At 38.4% G+C, this 17957-nt stretch overlaps 1 protein-coding gene and 1 long non-coding RNA gene across 2 annotated transcripts; both read right to left on the reverse strand.

The window, feature by feature from the left end:
- Nucleotides 1-5779: 5779 nt before the first annotated feature.
- Nucleotides 5780-8932, reverse strand: LOC126980643 (uncharacterized). The gene is made up of 4 exons (XR_007733434.1): nucleotides 8780-8932; nucleotides 8087-8113; nucleotides 6842-6957; nucleotides 5780-6133 (listed from the first exon to the last, which is right to left on the reverse strand). It is a non-coding gene; the product is annotated as an uncharacterized LOC126980643 (long non-coding RNA).
- A 555-nt stretch (nucleotides 8933-9487) lies between these two features.
- Nucleotides 9488-12686, reverse strand: LOC126980624 (uncharacterized). Its single transcript, XM_050830727.1, has 4 exons — nucleotides 12509-12686; nucleotides 11146-11291; nucleotides 10321-10462; nucleotides 9488-9540 (listed from the first exon to the last, which is right to left on the reverse strand). Exons 1-4 carry the CDS (start codon nucleotides 12675-12677, stop codon nucleotides 9488-9490), a joined length of 510 nt encoding a protein of 169 aa, XP_050686684.1. The 5' UTR covers nucleotides 12678-12686.
- Nucleotides 12687-17957: the final 5271 nt, after the last annotated feature.

Consider the following 17957-nt stretch of genomic DNA (forward strand, 5'->3'; position numbering starts at 1 on the left):
CTCTCTCTCGAACCCCCGTTAAAATGAAGTATTCTCAACGGTCGTCATGGAGAGCAACGTCCGAATACAGAGAAATAAAATAGAAAATGTCTTACTATAATAAAATGCTTTCACAGTCTCGTATGCGTCGTTATTGCATCCCACACTACCTTTTTTCTTCTAGTTATGATGATACCACTTTTTCAACCCCTTTATCAGTTTTACATCACTCTTATCAATATAGTTTATCACCCTTCACAAACATAGCCTAGAACCACTCTTTACCAACATAGCCTAATATCGCCCTTTGTCAACATAGCCTAATATCGCTCTTTGCCAACATAGCCTAATACCGCCCTTTGCCAACATAGCCTAATATCGCCCTTTGCCAACATAGCCTAATATCGCCCTTTGTCAACATAGCCTAATACCGCCCTTTGTCAATATAGCCTAATACCGCCCTTTGTCAATATAGCCTAATACCGCCCTTTGTCAATATAGCCTAATACCACCCTTTGTCAATATAGCCTAATACCGCCCTTTGTCAATATAGCCTAATACCGCCCTTTGTCAATATAGCCTAATACCGCCCTTTGTCAATATAGCCTAATACCACCCTTCACCAACATAGCCTAATAACACCCTTTACCAACATAGCCTAATACCACCCTTTACCAACATAGCCTAATAACACCCTTTACCAACATAGCCTAATACCACCCTTCACCAACATAGCCTAATACCACCCTTCACCAACATAGCCTAATACCACCCTTCACCAACATAGCCTAATACCACCCTTCACCAACATAGCCTAATACCACCCTTCACCAACATAGCCTAATATCGCCCTTTGCCAACATAGCCTAATACCACCCTTCACCAACATAGCCTAATACCACCCTTCACCAACATAGCCTAATACCACCCTTCACCAACATAGCCTAATACCACCCTTCACCAACATAGCCTAATACCACCCTTCACCAACATAGCCTAATACCACCCTTCACCAACATAGCCTAGTCCTACCCTTTATCAACACAGCCTAACATCGCTCTTCACCAATAGTCTTAGTTCCACAGTAATAGAACAAATAAATATATGATTACGAAGAGAATGGACGCAAATAGTTGTCTAAAACGTGAAGTAGTTTAGATAGGACGTCAGTAATTGCAATATAACAAATAAATAAGGGGTTACGAGGTGGAATGATGCAAATACTGATAAAAAAACGTGAAGCAATTTGGATCGAACGTCAGAAATTGCAAGAGAAGAAATAGATAAATAGTTACGAGGTGGAATGATGCAAATAATTATATAAAACGTGAAGTAATTTAGATAGAACGTCAGTAATTGCAATAGAACAAATAAATAAACGATAACCTGTATTTCCTTAACCTCTTTTTCTGTTTTCTAAGTCCTCCACGGCTGTATGGCTATCCTCACTTGTTCTAGAGAGTCTTAGGTATGTCTAGGCACGGTAACATGTCTTCCCAAAGGAGTAAATATCGAGAAAAAGCAAAAAAAATAAAAGAAATGATGAACTCGTGCCAGAATTCTTGGTGGCGGAAGTGGTCATATTTTTATCTCGTCCTTTTTACTGTTTTCTAAGTCCTCTACGGCTTTATGGCTACCCTCACTTGTTCTAGAGAGTCTTGGGTATAGCTAGACACGGTAATATGTCTACCCAAGGGTGTAAATATCGAAAAAAAGCAAAAAACTTAAACAAAATTGACTCACCGGAACACCAGGTGGAGAGATTCTTGTCGTCCTACTTTCGTCCTTTTTTCTGATTTATAAGTTCTCCACGGCTTTATGGCTTCTCCCACGTGTTCTAGAGAGTCTTGGGTATGGCTAGACACGGTAACATGTCTTCCCGAGGGTGTAATGAACGAGAAAAAGCAAAAAATCAAACAAAATTGACACCGGAGTGGAAAGATTCGTTGTTTTACTTTTGTCCTTTTTAAAGTGTCTAAGTTCTCCACGGCTATAAGGCTTCTCCCACGTATTGTAGAGAGTCTTGGGCACGTCTGGACACGAGGAATACGTCTTTACAAGTGAGCAACCGTCACTACAACGTATTGAAAGATGCAACTCCACACAGGCCCCGGAAAAACATTGCCCGCGAAAGTTCGATGAAGGGATTCTTCTTGACTATTTCTTTTTTCTTTTTTACTGTGTTCTAAGTCCTCCACATCTTTATCACTTCTCCCACTTGTTCTAGAGAGTCTTGGGAACGTCTGCTCACGAAAAATACGTCTCCACAAGTGTGCAACAAAGGAAAAAAATGTCTCAAAGGCTAGCAAGGAAAGACTCGCTGACCAGACGGACGTTCGATGGAGGGATTCTTGTTCAATATTTCTTTTGCCCTTTTTTATTGTTTTCTAAGACCTCCACAGCCTTATCGCTTCTCTCACTTGTTCTTGAGAGTCTTGAGAACGTCTGCTCACGAAAAATACGTCTCCACAAGTGTGCAACAAAGGAAAAAAATGTCTCAAACGCTGGCAAGGAAAGACTCGCTGACCAGATGGACGTTCGATGGAGGAATTCTTGTTCACTATTTTTGTCCTTTTTTTACTGTATTTTTTTTTAAGTTCTCTAAAGCTTTACCGCTTAAGTCACTTGTTCTTGAGAGTCTTAGGTATCTCTGTGCAAGGTGACATGTCTTAGAGAGGATGCAAAGAAAGGGAAAAAAAGGTAAAAGAAATTAATAGCCTATCATAGCTTTTTTATTTTGAATACTGTTATCTGTAAGTGTTTTTTCATGTTATTCTTTGCACCTCATCTATTTGTATTGATTAGATTATTATTTCACGTAATTAAATAGTTAGTTCTTCGTTTTCTTCCTTTGTTTCACTTTACATCGTTTCCTTCTGTCTGTTTTCGTTTTATTTATTTATTTTTCGCTTCTCAGATTGTTTTCTTAATTACCTTTTTGTTTATTTATTTATTAACATTATCATTATTATTATTATTAGTGTTGTTATTCTTATTATCATCGTACTTAGCCGTGGGTGTGGGTCCAGAATCATTGTAGGCCTACCAGTTTTTTTTTTCATTTACACACACACACACACACACACACACACACACACACATCTAATTCAACTGTAAAGGAAACATAATATATACACATAATATCAAACACGTGGATAGAAAAATAGGCAATGTATATTTTTTTCATTATACAAAAATGACTTACAATTCAGCACATACATAGCGAACATTAATTTCCCAGCTTCGTTTACATTATAACAAATCATTTCACACCATATCGACATAGAAAAGGATGATACATATACTATAGACTAGGAATGAATGGAATACACTTGGAATGATGAGAAATGGTCAAGGAAAAGTAAGGAGTAACTTGGAATGGGACAGGAATAGACTTGGAATGACTTGGAATAGGCTAGGAATGAATGGAATACACTTGGAAAGATGAGAAATGGTCAAGAAAAAGTAAGGAGTGACTTGGAATGGACTTGGAATGACTTGGAATAGACTAGGAATGAATGGACTTTTTTTTTAAGTTTACGTTGAAATAATAAGCAAAATTTTGTACAGTAACGTCTTGGGTCACCGCCAGGGCCGTTTTATCCACATTTTTATCCACTTGGAATGACTTGGAATAGACTAGGAATGAATGGAATACTTTTTTTATAGTTCACGTTGAAATAATAAGCAAAATTTGTACAGTAACGTCTTGGGTCACCGCCAGGGCCGTTTTATCCACAGGGCAAACCAAGGCTTGTCCGCGGCCCGTCCCTGAGCAGCCTAATCATCGAACACTCCCAAATTTTTCTGGATGCTGATTTAGGGTCGCTTTCACAGTCATTTTGTTTGTTCTGATCGTTACCAATGGCTGTTATCACCGCTATAGTATTTCCACGTAAAACTGGCCGATGGGGTAATGGTGGCTGCGGGGTTAGCCTAGCCCCGCACCTTACCACACATTCTCAACAGCTCTCCCTTCCTCTGCAGCCGCCACTTCCCCAAAGGCCAGTTTCACGTGGAAAATTATAGCGTCGATCGCCGCCATTGGTAACGATTAAAACAAACAAAGTGACTGAAAACGGCCCCTAAACCCCCAACTTGTTTGTCATGAATACTGTACTTGAACGATTTCAGTCTTGCGTAACCCGATTCATTGCAAGAGGCCATAACAACAAGAGTGGTGGCTTATGTAAACGTTTCAGTGTGACACGTAACCAATCGCTTTATGCACGGGGGCCTCGGTGCGCGGCGTCCCCCCATGGACCTTGTGCCGAGGGACGGTGTGCAGGGAAGGGATTTCGGGGCTCAGGTCAAGGATTGTTCTTGTTTAGCACCGAACTTTTTTCATGGATCAATTTGCAGAATTTTAGACTTTTTTTTTTAATACCTCAGATGGCAAAAAAAGTGCTGTCAGTGAAAGTTAAGCAACCCCTGTAGTTTTTTTTTTTTTTTTTACATCTGAGGACACGGCTCAAGGGCAATAAAAAGAGTACAAAAAAAAAAAGCCTGCTACTCGCCGCTCCTATAAAAGATAAGAGTAAAGAGTAGCCAAAAGAGAAGTCGTGTACCTTCCCTAGTTTGATATTGTACTAAATTTTTAAACAAACACTGTACTGTATGCCTAAGTAATCCCATAGAAACCAATAACATATCAATAAAGCATGGCACGTTATAGTCTGTAGTGTCAAGGAAATATTACTTTCAAATTTGGCCGCGTTTTTCATTGTGTCAAGGAAGCGCAGTGCCCGGCTATCGTCAAGGGCCCTGTACGTCTGGAAACGGCCCTGTTCACACTGTTTATTTACTGTATGTACATTAATATTATTGTTACACATACACACACACACACACACACGCACACACACACACCAAGGGGAACACACAGTTTAAAATATAGAAGGTGGATGAACAAAAAAAAGCAGGAATTTAGATTCACGAAATACGAGGAGGTGAAGAAAGATAATATGAATGAAGAATAAAACAAGACTCATATATGATAAAGATAAAATGGAGGAAAAGGGAGAAAGATAACGTAAATGACAAAAAAAGATGATAAAAAAGAAAAAGAAGGAAAACGATAACCGCCAAAAATGAACATGAGAGAATAAGAGAAAAAAAAGGCAACAAATGATGGGAAAAAATTCATTATTATTATCATTATTATCATTATCATCACCATCATTACTATTATCATTATCAAACCCTCCCTATGCTCACCTTACCCCTAATACTCACCTGCCCAAAAACATTAATTAGAAGAGGTAATAAACGTAATTAGAACAAGCTTACCTGATGGACTCGTGATGGTGGTGGTAGAAGTGGTGGTGGTGGTTGAGTTGTTAGTCTCATTAGTAGTAGTAGCAGTTGTGGTAGTGTAAGTAGTGGGATCAGGAGTAGTAGTAGTAGTAGGTGTAGTAGTCGTAGCAGTAGGTGAAATAGCAGTCGTAGTAGTAGAGTCTGTAGTGGTAGTAGTAGTAGTTGTAGTAATAGTAGCAGGGGTAAGAGTAATAGAAATAATAGTAGTTGTAGTGGAATCATCATCATCATCATCATCATTTTTATAATTTCTATCATTGGACTTTCCTTCACCTTCAGTAGTAGTAGTAGTAGCAGTAGTAGTAGCAGTAGTAGTAGGAGTAGTAGTAGTAGTAGTGCCTCCATCCATATTACTACCAAAAACAGCAGTAGATGTAGTAATCGGAATGGTAGTAGTAGTAGCAGTAGTAGAAGTAGTAGTAGCAGGTGTGGTAGTTATGTCATTCTTCATGGTAGCAGAAGTAGTAGTAGTAGTAGTAGTAGCAGTAGTAGTAGTGGGCTTAAAAACAACACCATCCGCAGTAGTAGTAGTCATAGCAGCAGTAGTAGTAGTAGTAGCAGCAGTAGTAGTAGTAGGCAAAACATTATCAGTAGTAGTAGTAGTAAAAGTAGCAGTAGCAACAGTAGTAGTAGTCGAAGGGTCAGAACAGTAGACTTCATATTGCTTTTCATAAAGGAGCAGCAGCGCAGAGGAGGTGAAGGCGAGGTGGCCATCCCGGTCCATGAAGTCACAGGTGAACGAGGCGGAGGAGGAGGACAGGTGAAGAGAGCTGCGTCTCCCCACTCTCACCTGTTGCGTCTCTGGACAGGTGAGCGAGAACTTTTCCCCGTGACAACCCTGGGGAGGAGATGTTGTTGTTGTTGTGCTTATTTATTCATTCATTTTTTTTTTTTGCATCAAAGGGCAACAAAAAGGGTACAAAAAAAAAATAAAAAAAAATAAAACGCTACTCGCCGTTCCCTTGTTTAGCTGTTTGTGTGTTCATTAGTTTGTTTGTATTTTTGTTTACTTAGTTATGCATGTGTTTTTTATTGTTTTTGTTTATTTATCTGTGTTTGTTTATGTATTTCCTTGTCTACCTGTTTGTGTATTCAGTAGTTTGTTTGTACTTTTTTTTACTTAGTTATGCATGTGTTTATATATTGATTTGTCTTTATTATTGTTTTTGTTTATTTATCTGTGTTTGTTTATGTATTTCCTTGTCTACCTGTTTGTGTATTCAGTAGTTTGTTTGCACTTTTTTTTACTTAGTTATGTATGTGTTTATGTAAATTGATTTGTTTAGTTAGTTAGTTAGTTCGTTAGGTATTTGGTGATTGATTGATTGATTGATTGATTGATTGATTGAGTAAGTGAGTGAGTGAGTGGGTGAGTGGGTGAGTGAGTGAGTTTGTATTTGTTCAGAGAATTTGCCCCACCCCGCAAAAAAGGAAAAAAACTACCATTCGTAACTTCCACAACATATTCCGTTATGATAAAATAACAACAACAGAGGATATAAAAGAAAAGGAAGAAAAAAGAAGAAAAAAACATCCACATTCTCACCTGAAGTTCATACACCTTGTTGTCCGTTAAGGTGACCCGGGGCCCACCAGGTGACTTCCAGGTGAGGTTGATATCAGGTGAGGTCATGTCCAGGTACACCAGACACGGCGGCCCACCTGGACATTAAAAAAATGTTCTGATGGTAAGAGAGCTAGGGAGGACACGTAGTAATGGGTTTAAATTGGATAAATTTATTCAACATGGACACAGGGAAGAAATGGTTCACCGACAGAGTGGTGGATGAGTGGAACAGGCTGGGCAGTCATGTTGTCAGTGCCAATACGATAGACACATTCAGGAAAACATTAGATAAATTCATGGACAGTGAAGTTAGGTGGGGGTTTGGATCACATTATACATACATACATACACACATATATACATACATACATACACAGTTAGAAGTATACACACAAAGCGAAACATACATACATACATAAATTTAGAAATGCATATATACATACATACATACATACATACACAGTTAAAAACATACACACAAAGCGAAACGTACATGTATACATAAATTTAGAAATGCATATATACATACATGCATTCAGAATCACATACATACATACATACATACAGTTAGAAGCATACACACAAAGAGAAACACAAATACGTATATAAATTTAAAAATACATATACATACATACATTCAGAATCACATACATACAATACATACATAGATACAGTTAGAAGCATACACACAAAGCAAAACTTACATACATACATAAATTTAGAAATACATATACATACGTACGTACAGAATCACACACATATACATACATACATACATACACTTAGAAGCATATACACAAAGCGAAACACATACCTACATACACAAACATACATTCAGAATCACAATCACACAGAGACACGCCAGTCCTCGTCGACAGACCGACTCGGTCGGCTAGATTTCGATCGCCGATAGAGTCGGTCTGTCAGGAGGGAGCATTTTTGCACTCTTAACGGGCCGTCTCAGGACAAGGGCCCGTTTCCCCTAGTGATACTAGGAAAAAAAAAAAAAAAAAAAAAAAATCACATACACATACACACATACATAAATATATACATACGCATACATACATAAATAGAATATCTCACGTGTCTTTCGTTATAATTAAGTCACTGTTACGTGGATCATTACGTAACGAAGGTTGAATGACATTTGAACAGAAGCATTGTGAGACAGAAAACTTAGGAGTGAGTAACAGGAACTAAAATAAACTGCTTGATATTTACCTCCACACGTGAAGTCGGGCGTCCCAGCTGAAAGAAAACGAAGGTAATAGAATAAATAAGAATAATGAAGCTGGACATCCGTTAAAGATAAGCATGTCGGTAATGTATAGTTCAATCAAATTTAAATTCTCCCCGACATTGAAAGAAAGATTTAAACAGTGGATCTTAAGAAAAAAAAAAGGCATTGAAGAAAAGGATATAGATAAAAGTTAACTGAAGGAGAAAAAAAAGGGGAAAAAACAAACAACAACGACAAAAAAAATAAATAGAAGACCCTAAAAAAAAAGTTGGTAGAATAGGAGAGAGGAAAAATTAAGTGAAAAAAAAATAGTCGCTAAAATTGAAGGAGAGAAAAAAAAGTGAAATAAATAAATGAAAATGCAAAAAAAAACTCAACTAAAGAAAATACTGAATAAGAATAAATTAGCCACAAACATCAGGGAAGGAAAGAAGAGAAATAAACAATAATCATAAACAGAATAAATAAAAGATAGATAATAGAGACAAGTAAGGAAGAATAATAAAGTAATAAAATTTCAACCAAGAAACTTAAGCATAAAAACAGATAACAATCACCAAATACACAAACAATAATAAATAAAAAAAATACCCCAGAAAACAAACAAGTATCCCATAAAAAAATAACAGCTACTCACCACCACAGAAAACGTAGCAATTTAACCCTAGACTCACCCGAACAGGCATCGTCGCTTCCAGTCATATCACAAGGAACGAGGTACGAGGGGAGGGCCACGTCGTAGGTCACCCCACACACCTTGTCCTCCCCTTCCACTCTAATGCACCTCCTGTACTCCTCACCTTTCAATAGGAACGGGAAACGACACACCTGAGCTACCTCCGTGGTCTTGCAAGCTGGGAAAAGGAGAATGGGAAGAAGTTAGAGAATGGGAAGGTGATGGAGTTAGAGAATGGGAGGGTGAGAGAGAGAATGGGAAGGTGGAGTGAGAGAATGGGAAGGTGAGAGAGAGAATGGGAAGGTGGAGTGAGAGAATGGGAAGGTGAGAGAGAGAATGGGAAGGAGTAGTGAGATAATGGGAGGGTGGAAGAGAGAATGGGAGGGTGGAGTTAGAGAATGGGAAGGTGAGAGAGAGAATGGAAAGGTGGAGTGAGATAATGGGAGGGTGAAAGAGAGAATGGGAGGGTGGAGTTAGAGAATGGGAAGGTGAGAGAGAAAATGGGAAGGTGGAATGAGAGAGAATGGGAGGGTGGAGTTAGAGAATGGGAAGGTGAGAGAGAAAATGGGAAGGTGGAATGAGAGAGAATGGGAGGGTGGAGTTAGCGAGAATGGGTTAGTGAGTATGAGAAAATGGGTAAGGGAGTGAGAGAGAATGGGTGAGTGAGTGGAGTAAGGGAAAATGGGTGGGTGAGTAACCTTTTCGTTTAGACATAAGAAAACAACTCCAGGGCAAATAATATAGAAAACAAACAAAAAACTGAAAGAATGAGTGTGCTTATGAGTAGGAGAGGGTGAATGAATGAGTAAGAGAGGGAGGAAGAACGAGTAACTAATAAAGAAAATGAATGAGGGAATGGTTAAGTTAGAATATGTGAGTGAGTGTGGAAAAGAGAATGAGAAAGTGAGTAAACAAAAAAAAAAGAGAGAATTGAGGGTGAGTAAGACAGTAAGAAAGAATGAGTAATAATGTGAGTAGCTAAATAAGAATATGTGAGTGAGTGTTGAAAAGAGAATGAGAAAGAAAGAAAACCAAAAGAAGAGAATGGAGGGCGAGTAAGAAAGAATGAGTAATAATGTGAGTAGCTAAATAAGAATATATGAGTGAGTGTTGAAAAGAGAATGAGAAAGAAAGAAAACCAAAAGAAGAGAATGGAGGGCGAGTAAGAAAGTAAGAAAGAATGAGTGATAATGTGAGTAGCTAAATAAGAATATATGAGTGAGTGTTGAAAAGAGAATGAGAAAGAAAGAAAACCAAAAGAAGAGAATGGAGGGCGAGTAAGAAAGAATGAGTAATAATGTGAGTAGCTAAATAAGAATATGTGAAATTGAAAAGAGAATGAGAAAGAAAGAAAACCAAAAGAAGAGAATGGAGGGCGAGTAAGAAAGAATGAGTAATAATGTGAGTAGCTAAATAAGAATATGTGAAATTGAAAAGAGAATGAGAAAGAAAGAAAACCAAAAGTAGAGAATGAAGGGCGAGTAAGAAAGTAAGAAAGAATGAGTGATAATGTGAGTGAGAGTGAATATGTCATCTTACCTGGATAGCACCTGGCCCGACCCGCACTCCAGCTGCCCGTGGACTGACAGGTGAAGGTGTAACTGGAGGAGACGCCGTCGAGGTGCCAGAAGAGTTGATGAGATCTGGCACAGGTAAGACTCACCTGGTCATTCTCGTCCCCCTGAAACAGATAGATAGATAGATAGGCAGACTTTTAATTTTTACTTTTGTGGGAGCGGCGAGTAGCGGGCTTTTTTTTTTGTATTCTTTGTTGCCCTTGAGGCGCGTCCTTTGATGTAAAAAAAAAAAGATAGAGAAAGATATGTAGGTAGGTATATAGATGGATAGATATTGAAAAAAATGAAGGAATGGAATAAGAATAATGAAACTAGACATTCGTTAAAAATAAATATGCCATCAATATATAATTCAAATACACTAAGAATTATTAAACCCAAAATTGGAGGAAAGGAAGTTAGTTGAAGGAGGAAAAATACATATAGACAGATAGATAATTAGATAGATAGATAGGTAGGAAGATATATATAGACAGACGGAGAGAGATTATTATTACTATTATTAATTATCATTCTCTCTCTCTCTCTCTCTCTCTCTCTCTCTCTCTCTCTCTCTCTCTCTCATCCATTTTCTCCTTCCCTTTCCTTCCTTTCCCTCTTTATTTAGCTTAAGATGGCCATTCCCTTCCTTCCTTTCTTTCTTTCTTCCTTTTTTCCTTCCTTCCTTTCTCTTTTACTTTTCTTTTTTCCTATATCTCTACTTTATTTCTCTCTCCATCTCTCCCTCCATCTATCTATCTATCTCCCTCTCACTTTCTCACTCTATCCCACTCTCACTCTCTCTCACCTTCAGGACCAGCATGTCACCTGGCTCCAAATGTGCTCCCTCCGCCAGGTTAATCACTTCACCTGACCTGTTCACCTGGGCCTCCGCTGTAGCCGGCCACACCTGCACGGGGCTCATTAGCGGGTACTCCAGGTAACACTTCGCCCCTAGAAATAGGTAAGAAAGGGGGGGTGGGGGGGGGCGATGAGAGGGGCTTTGATTGTGTGTTTTTTTGTTTTGTTTGCATTGTGTTTTTTTTTTTTATTCTGTTTATTTTTTTATATGGGTCTATTTTGTATTGGTTTTCCTTATTTATTTGTCTGTTTTTCATTAAGATTTATCATTATTACTCTTTTTTTTCTTCTTCTTCTTCTTTTTATTATTATTTTTGTTGTTGTTGGTTGTTGTTGTTGTTGTTCCTGCTACTTCTTCCATTCCTTTCCCTTCCCTTCCCATTCCTTTCCCTTCCTTTTCCATTCCCTTTCCTTTCCCTTTCCATCCTCTTTCTTTCCCCGTCATCCCTTTCCCTTCCCTATACCTTCCTTTTCCATTCCCTCTCCATTCCATTCCTTTCCCTTCCCTTCCCTTCTCTTTCCATCTCCTTCCCTTCCCTTTCCCATCCCTTTCCTTCCCTTCCCTTTCCCATCCCTTTCCTTCCCTTCCCTTTCCCATCCCTTTCCTTCCCTTCTCTTTCCATCCCCTTCCCTTCCCTTTCCCATCCCTTTCCTTCCCTTCCCTTTCCCATCCCTTTCCTTCCCTTCCCTTTCCCATCCCTTTCCTTCCCTTCCCTTTCCCATCCCTTTCCTTTCCTTCTCTTTCCATCCCCTTCCCTTCCCTTTCCCATCCCTTTCCTTCCCTTCCCTTTCCCATCCCTTTCCTTCCCTTCCCTTTCCCATCCCTTTCCTTCCCTTCCCTTTCCCATCCCTTTCCTTCCCTTCCCTTTCCCATCCCTTTCCTTCCCTTCCATTTCCCTTCCTCTCCCATTCCTTCCTTCCCTTCCCATCCCTTACCCATCCCTTTCCTTCCCTTCCCTCTCCATCCCTTTCCCTTCCCTCTCCATCCGTTTCCATTCCTTTCCCTTCTCTTTCCCTTCCCTTTCCATCATTTTCCTACCCTTTCCCTTCCTATCTCATCTGACTCAACTAAATTTCCTTTCCCTTTCTTTTTTCTTCTTTTTCCTTTCCTTTTCTTTCCTTTTCCTACTTTTTTACGTGTCGGCTACTCATTCCTATCCCCTTCACTCACTGACTCATCTAACTCATTCTCAACTAATTTGTCTTCCTTTCTTTTCCTTCTTTCCTCCTTTTTTAATTTTTTTTTACGTGTCGCCTGTACATTCCTATCCCTTTCATTCACTAACTCATCTCCTATCCCTCTGACTCACTCTCGTAGCACCCGTTGAGTCGCGTCTCCCAGCGGTGAGTCTCCACGTTGCTGGGGTCAGGTTCCTCGAGACCCCACCTGCCATCATTACAGGTGAGCGTGACCACAGGTAGCCGGTCGGTGTAGAGACCAAAGAAGAAGTAAGTGTTTTCTGGGCAAGTCACTATCATCCGTCCCCCTTTGCAGCCCTGAAAGTGAGGGGAAGGTGATGGGAGAATGAGGGGATACGGAGGGGATGGGGGGAAAGTGAAGGGATAGTGCGGGGAGGATAAGATGAAGGGAAAGTATTGGGATGGGAGGAGGAGAGGAAGGGAAGGAATGGAGGGATGGGGGAGGGGAAGTGAAGGGAAGAGAGAAGGGGAATATGTAGGGAAGGAGGTAAGGAGATGGTGATGGAAGGGAGTGAAGGGAAAGATGAGGGGAAGGTGAGGGGAAGATGAGGGGAAGAGAAGGGGAATCAGGGGAAAGACAGAGGAGGAAAGCAGAATACAATGGAAAAAAAATAAAGCTAAAATGGAAGAGAGGGAAAAAGAAAAGAAAAAACGAAGCAATGAACACCAAATATTGAAGAAGGAAAACATAACAAGTGAAAAATCAACTCTACAAATACCACATCAATTCCTTTATCTTCCTCTATACTCCTTAACATATATAACAACAACTAAACAGAATACAGAGGGAAAAAAAGGTAAAATGGAAGAGGAGAAAAATAAGAGAAAAAACGAAGCAATGAACCTAAAAATTGAAGGAGGAAAAAATAACAAGTGGAAAATCAACTACAAATACCACATCAATTCCTTTATCTTCCTTTTTACTCCTTAACAACTAAACAAAATACAAAAGGAAAAAAAGGTAAAATGGAAGACGGGGAAAAAAAGAAAAAAAAACGAAGGAGGAAAAAATAACAAGAGGAAAATCAACTACAAATACCACATCAACTCCTTTATCTTCCTTTTTACTCCTTAACAACTAAACAAAATACAAAGGGAAAAAAAGGGAAAATGGAAGACGGAAAAAAAAAAAAACGAAGGAGGAAAAAATAACAAGAGGAAAATCAACAACAAATACCACATCAACTCCTTTATCTTCCTTTATACTCCTTAACAACTAAACAAAATACAAAGGGAAAAAAAGGTAAAATGGAAGAGGAGAAAAATAAAAGAAAAAAAACAAAGGAGGAAAAAATAACAAGAGGAAAATCAACTACAAATACCACATCTATTCCCTTATCTTCCTTTCCTTTATATTCCTTTATCTTCCCTAATTCCCCTTTTCTTCCCTTCATCTTCCCCTTCATTCCCTTCCATCACCATCTCCTTACTTCCTTCCCTACATTCCCAATTCCATCCCTTTTTCCCCTACCTTCACTTCCCTTAACCCTCCTACCACCCCTCCTTAACCCCCTTCAACCCACCCATTCACCCACCTCAATTCCTTCCGTGGTGACCCTGGCGGCGGTGTTCCCAGGGGCGGGGCAGGCTGGGGTGTTCATCATGAGGTCTGAGAGGACGCCGGTACACGTTTTGGCGTCCTGAGCATCCTGAACGCCGCAGAAGTCTGGAAGGTGTTGCACAGGTGAGTCTTAGCCAGGTAAAGGAAGGGAGGAAGAGGGATAGGGAAGTTTTTTTTTTTTTTTTTTTTACAGCAAAGGAGGCGGCTCAAGGGCAACAAAAAGAGTGGGGAGGAGAAAAAAAGGCCGCTAGTCACCGTTCCCTTAATAGACAAAAGTAAGAGTGGTCAATAGAGAGGTCAATTTCGGGTGGAGAGGTGCTGTCTTTCTTTTTATTTTATTTTCTTTCTTTTTTTTAGTGAGGGATATTTCTTTCTTCCTTTCTTTATATATTTATTATCTAGCTTTTTCTTCTTCTTCTTCTTCCTCTTATTCTCCCTCCTCTTTATTTTCCTTTTCTTATTCTTTTATTTCCCTTTTCTGTCTTTCTTTCTTTCTTTCTTTTTGTGAGGGATATTTCTTTCTCCCTTTCTTTCTTTCTCTATTATCTAGTTTTTTTCCTCTTCTTCTTCCTCTTCTTCTCCCTCCTCTTTGTTTTCCTTTTCTTATTCCTTTATTTCCCTTTTTCTTTCTTTCTTTCTTTTTTAGTGAGGGATATTTCTTTCTTCCTTTCTTTGTTTCTTTATCATCTAGCTTCTTCTTTCTCTTCTTCTTCTTCCTCTTATTCTCCCTCCTTTTGATTTCCCTTTTTATTCCCTTATTTCCTTTTTCTTTCTTTTTTTATTTTTTTAGTGAGGGATATTTCTTTCTTCCTTCCTTTCTTTCTTTGTTATCTATTTTTTTCTTCCTCTTCTTCCTCTTATTTTCCCTCCTCTTTATTTTCCCTTTTCTCATTCCTTTATTTCCCTCCCCTTCTTTTTTCCTCCTCCTCTTCTTCTTACTCTTATTTCCCTCTCTTCTTTTTTTCTTTTCCTCTTCTTATTCCTCTTTAACTATAAAATTTTTGTTGTTTGATCATTTTTCTGTTTCGTTTAATTAGCAAACATAACACAAACTTAATCAATGAACAATTTTTTCGCGTCTCATCATAACCTTTTTCTTCTTTTTTGGGGGTTTCGATTGTAATAAAAAAATACAATTCATTTCTTAAAGAGCTAATTACGGGAGGTTCGGAGAAATCCATTAAAGGTGATTCTTATCCAGGTAAAGGGAGGACAGGTAAGGAAGGGGGTCATTAGCTACCTGTATGTTTGTGTGTTTGTTCTAAGGGTCATTATCAGGGTTCATTATTACCATCTTTGTTTCCTAATGACATGAAGTGATTTGAACATTATTTATTCCGTCTCTGTGATCTTGTTGTTGTCATTGTTGTTGTTTTCAGAGTTGTTATTACTCGTTTTGTTATTGTTTATGAGTAATTTTTGGGACTATTTTAGGACGTCTGGGAAAGGTCATGACAGGTGATTCTTATCCAGGTAAAAGGAGGGCAGGTGAGGAGGCTTATTGGCTACCTGTGTGTGTGTGTGTGTGTGTGTGTGTGTGTGTGTGTGTGTGTGTGCGTGTGTGTCAGTGTGTGTTTATTAGTTTGGAAGAAGAAGAAAAAAGAGCAGTAAGGAGAGAGATCAACAGTAACGAAGAAAACGTTTTAGTAATAACAACAAAAACAACAACTACTTCTTACCTCTTATAGTTATGTGTTCGTATTTTTTTACAGTAAAGGAAGCAGCTCAAGGAAAAAAAAAAAAAAAGTAAAAGATAAAAAAAGCCCGCTAATCACTGCTCCTATCAGAGAAAGTAAAGATGACTAATAAAATAATATAATAATAAAATAAATAAAAAGATTGTAAGTAAAGAAAATATTGGCTCCAAGTAACCTTATTAACTTATCGTTTATTTACAGTGAAGAAGTTAAGAAAAGGCGAAATAAAACTAAGCAAAAAAAGAAGAAAAAAATAGAAGATGACTGAAAATTCGATGACTAAAAACAAGAAAAAAAAAATCCTTCCAATTGTTTATATAAAAGAGGGGGGAAAAAATTACTATCGAGGCAGGAAAAGGCAAAACAAAACTGGATAAAAGAAGAAGAAAAACAAAAAAAAAAACCAATGACTGAAAATTTGATGACTAACAAACAAGAAAAAAAAAATCCTTCCAATTGTTTATATAAAAGAGGGGGAAAAAACTTACTATCGAGGCAGGAAAAGGCAAAACAAAACTGGATAAAAGAAGAAGAAAGACAAAAAAAACAATGACTGAAAATTTGATGACTAACAAACAAGAAAAAAAATCCTTCCAATTGTTTATATAAAAGAGGGGGAAAAAACTTACTATCGAGGCAGGAAAAGGCAAAACAAAACGAGATAAAAGAAGAAGAAGAAAAAAAAAACTGACTGGAAATTCGATGATGACTGACAAACACGCAAAAAAGAAATAAATTGCTTCCAAGTGTTTATATAAAAGAGGAAAAAAACTTCACCATCGAGGCAGAAAACGGCAAAAACAAAAACTGAACAAAACAAGAAGAAAAAAAACAACTGAAAATTCGATGACAACTAAAAACACAAAGTCAAAAAAATTGCTTCCAAATGTTTAAATAAAAGAGGAAAAAAATCACTATCGAGGCAAGAAAAGTCAAAACAAAACAAAAAATAAATAAACTACACAAAAAAGAAAAAAAGGGCTAACTAAATATTCGATGATGACTAAAAACACAAAGTAAAAAAATGTTTCCAAATGTTTATATAAAAGAGAAAAAAACTTACCATTGAGAGAAACAAAGACGCTGGACGGGTCTGTCTCACACTGGCGAACCTGTCTGTCAGTGGACGAGCGAATTTCAGCGGTGGACGGGAGGAGGAGGAGGAAGACGAGGAGGAGGAGGAAAAGGAGGAGGGAAGAGGAGGAAGAGGACATGGTGATGGGTCCTCTCCTCTCTCCAATGCCACAAATCTCTCTCTCTCTCTTTCTTTCTTTTCTCTTTTCTTCCTCTTTCTCTTTTTCTTCGGTTCTGATGAAAAGGAAAGGATTGGACAGTTATTTTTAAGATCATTTATAACCTAAGAAAAATAACCTAAGAAAAATAACGAACAGGACTACGGATCTTGTTTTTATTACTTACAAATAATAACAATAATAATGATAATAAGAATACGAATAAGAACAATAAGTAGAGAGATCAAGTAACAAAGAAAACATTTTTAGTAATAACCACAAAAACTACATCTACTACTACTACTACTACTACTACTACTACTTTACTTTGCAGGAGGAAGAGCAAACGGAGGAAGAGGAGGAAGAGGAGGAGGAGGCGGGGATGCAACACGGCTGAGAGTGAGTGAGTGAGTGAGAGAAAAAAGAGAGAGAGTGAGAGAGAGAGGGAGAGAAAGCTTCCTACTGTGACTTCATTCGTGACTGCTGAGTTTGCGCAGACACACACACACACACACACACACACACGCACACACACACACACACCTTCATCATCACCATCATTATCTTCAGTCATTATATATTGGTCCATTATAAAACAAAGGCCTTTCCAAACGTTTTCTATGCCTTACCTTATCGAATGTTCCCTTTTTTTGTAGCCCACCCGAAATTGAGATCTCGTTTAGGCACTCTTTATTTTTTTTTTATTTTTTATTTGGAGCAGCGGTTGGCGGACTTTTTTCTGCACTTTCATTTTGTTGCCCTTGAGCTGCTCCATTTGCTCTAAAAAAATAATAATCTGCTGAAGACTTAACTGAGTAATATGCGTTCTTAAAGTCTATGAAAGCCTTGCATAGCGGAATATTGCTCTCGGGTGATTTTTCGACAACCTGGTCAGACGTGAATGTACTAATTTCTTGAGTAACCCCTCCAGGGATGCCGTTTGTTCCCTCGGCTGGCTTGAGTCTAGTGTTACAATAATCCTGTTTGTTATGACCTTAGTGAAGAGTATTTACACATTAGGGTGACGACTAATTGCTTGATACTCCCTTGTCATCCTGTCTCTTTTTGG

This window comes from Eriocheir sinensis, chromosome 44 (assembly GCF_024679095.1).
Source record: "Eriocheir sinensis breed Jianghai 21 chromosome 44, ASM2467909v1, whole genome shotgun sequence".
NCBI classification, from domain to species: Eukaryota; Metazoa; Arthropoda; class Malacostraca; order Decapoda; family Varunidae; genus Eriocheir; species Eriocheir sinensis.

Coding starts and splice junctions, on each gene's coding strand:
- LOC126980624 (XM_050830727.1), bottom strand. CDS start 12,677: ATGATAGTGACTTGCCCAGAAAACACTTACTTCTTCTTTGGTCTCTAC. Junction 11,292..12,508: donor ACTCAACGGGTGCTACGAGA/GTGAGTCAGAGG, acceptor ACCTATTTCTAG/GGGCGAAGTGTTACCTGGAG. Junction 9,541..10,320: donor TCGGGCCAGGTGCTATCCAG/GTAAGATGACAT, acceptor TCATTCTTTCAG/TTTTTTGTTTGTTTTCTATA.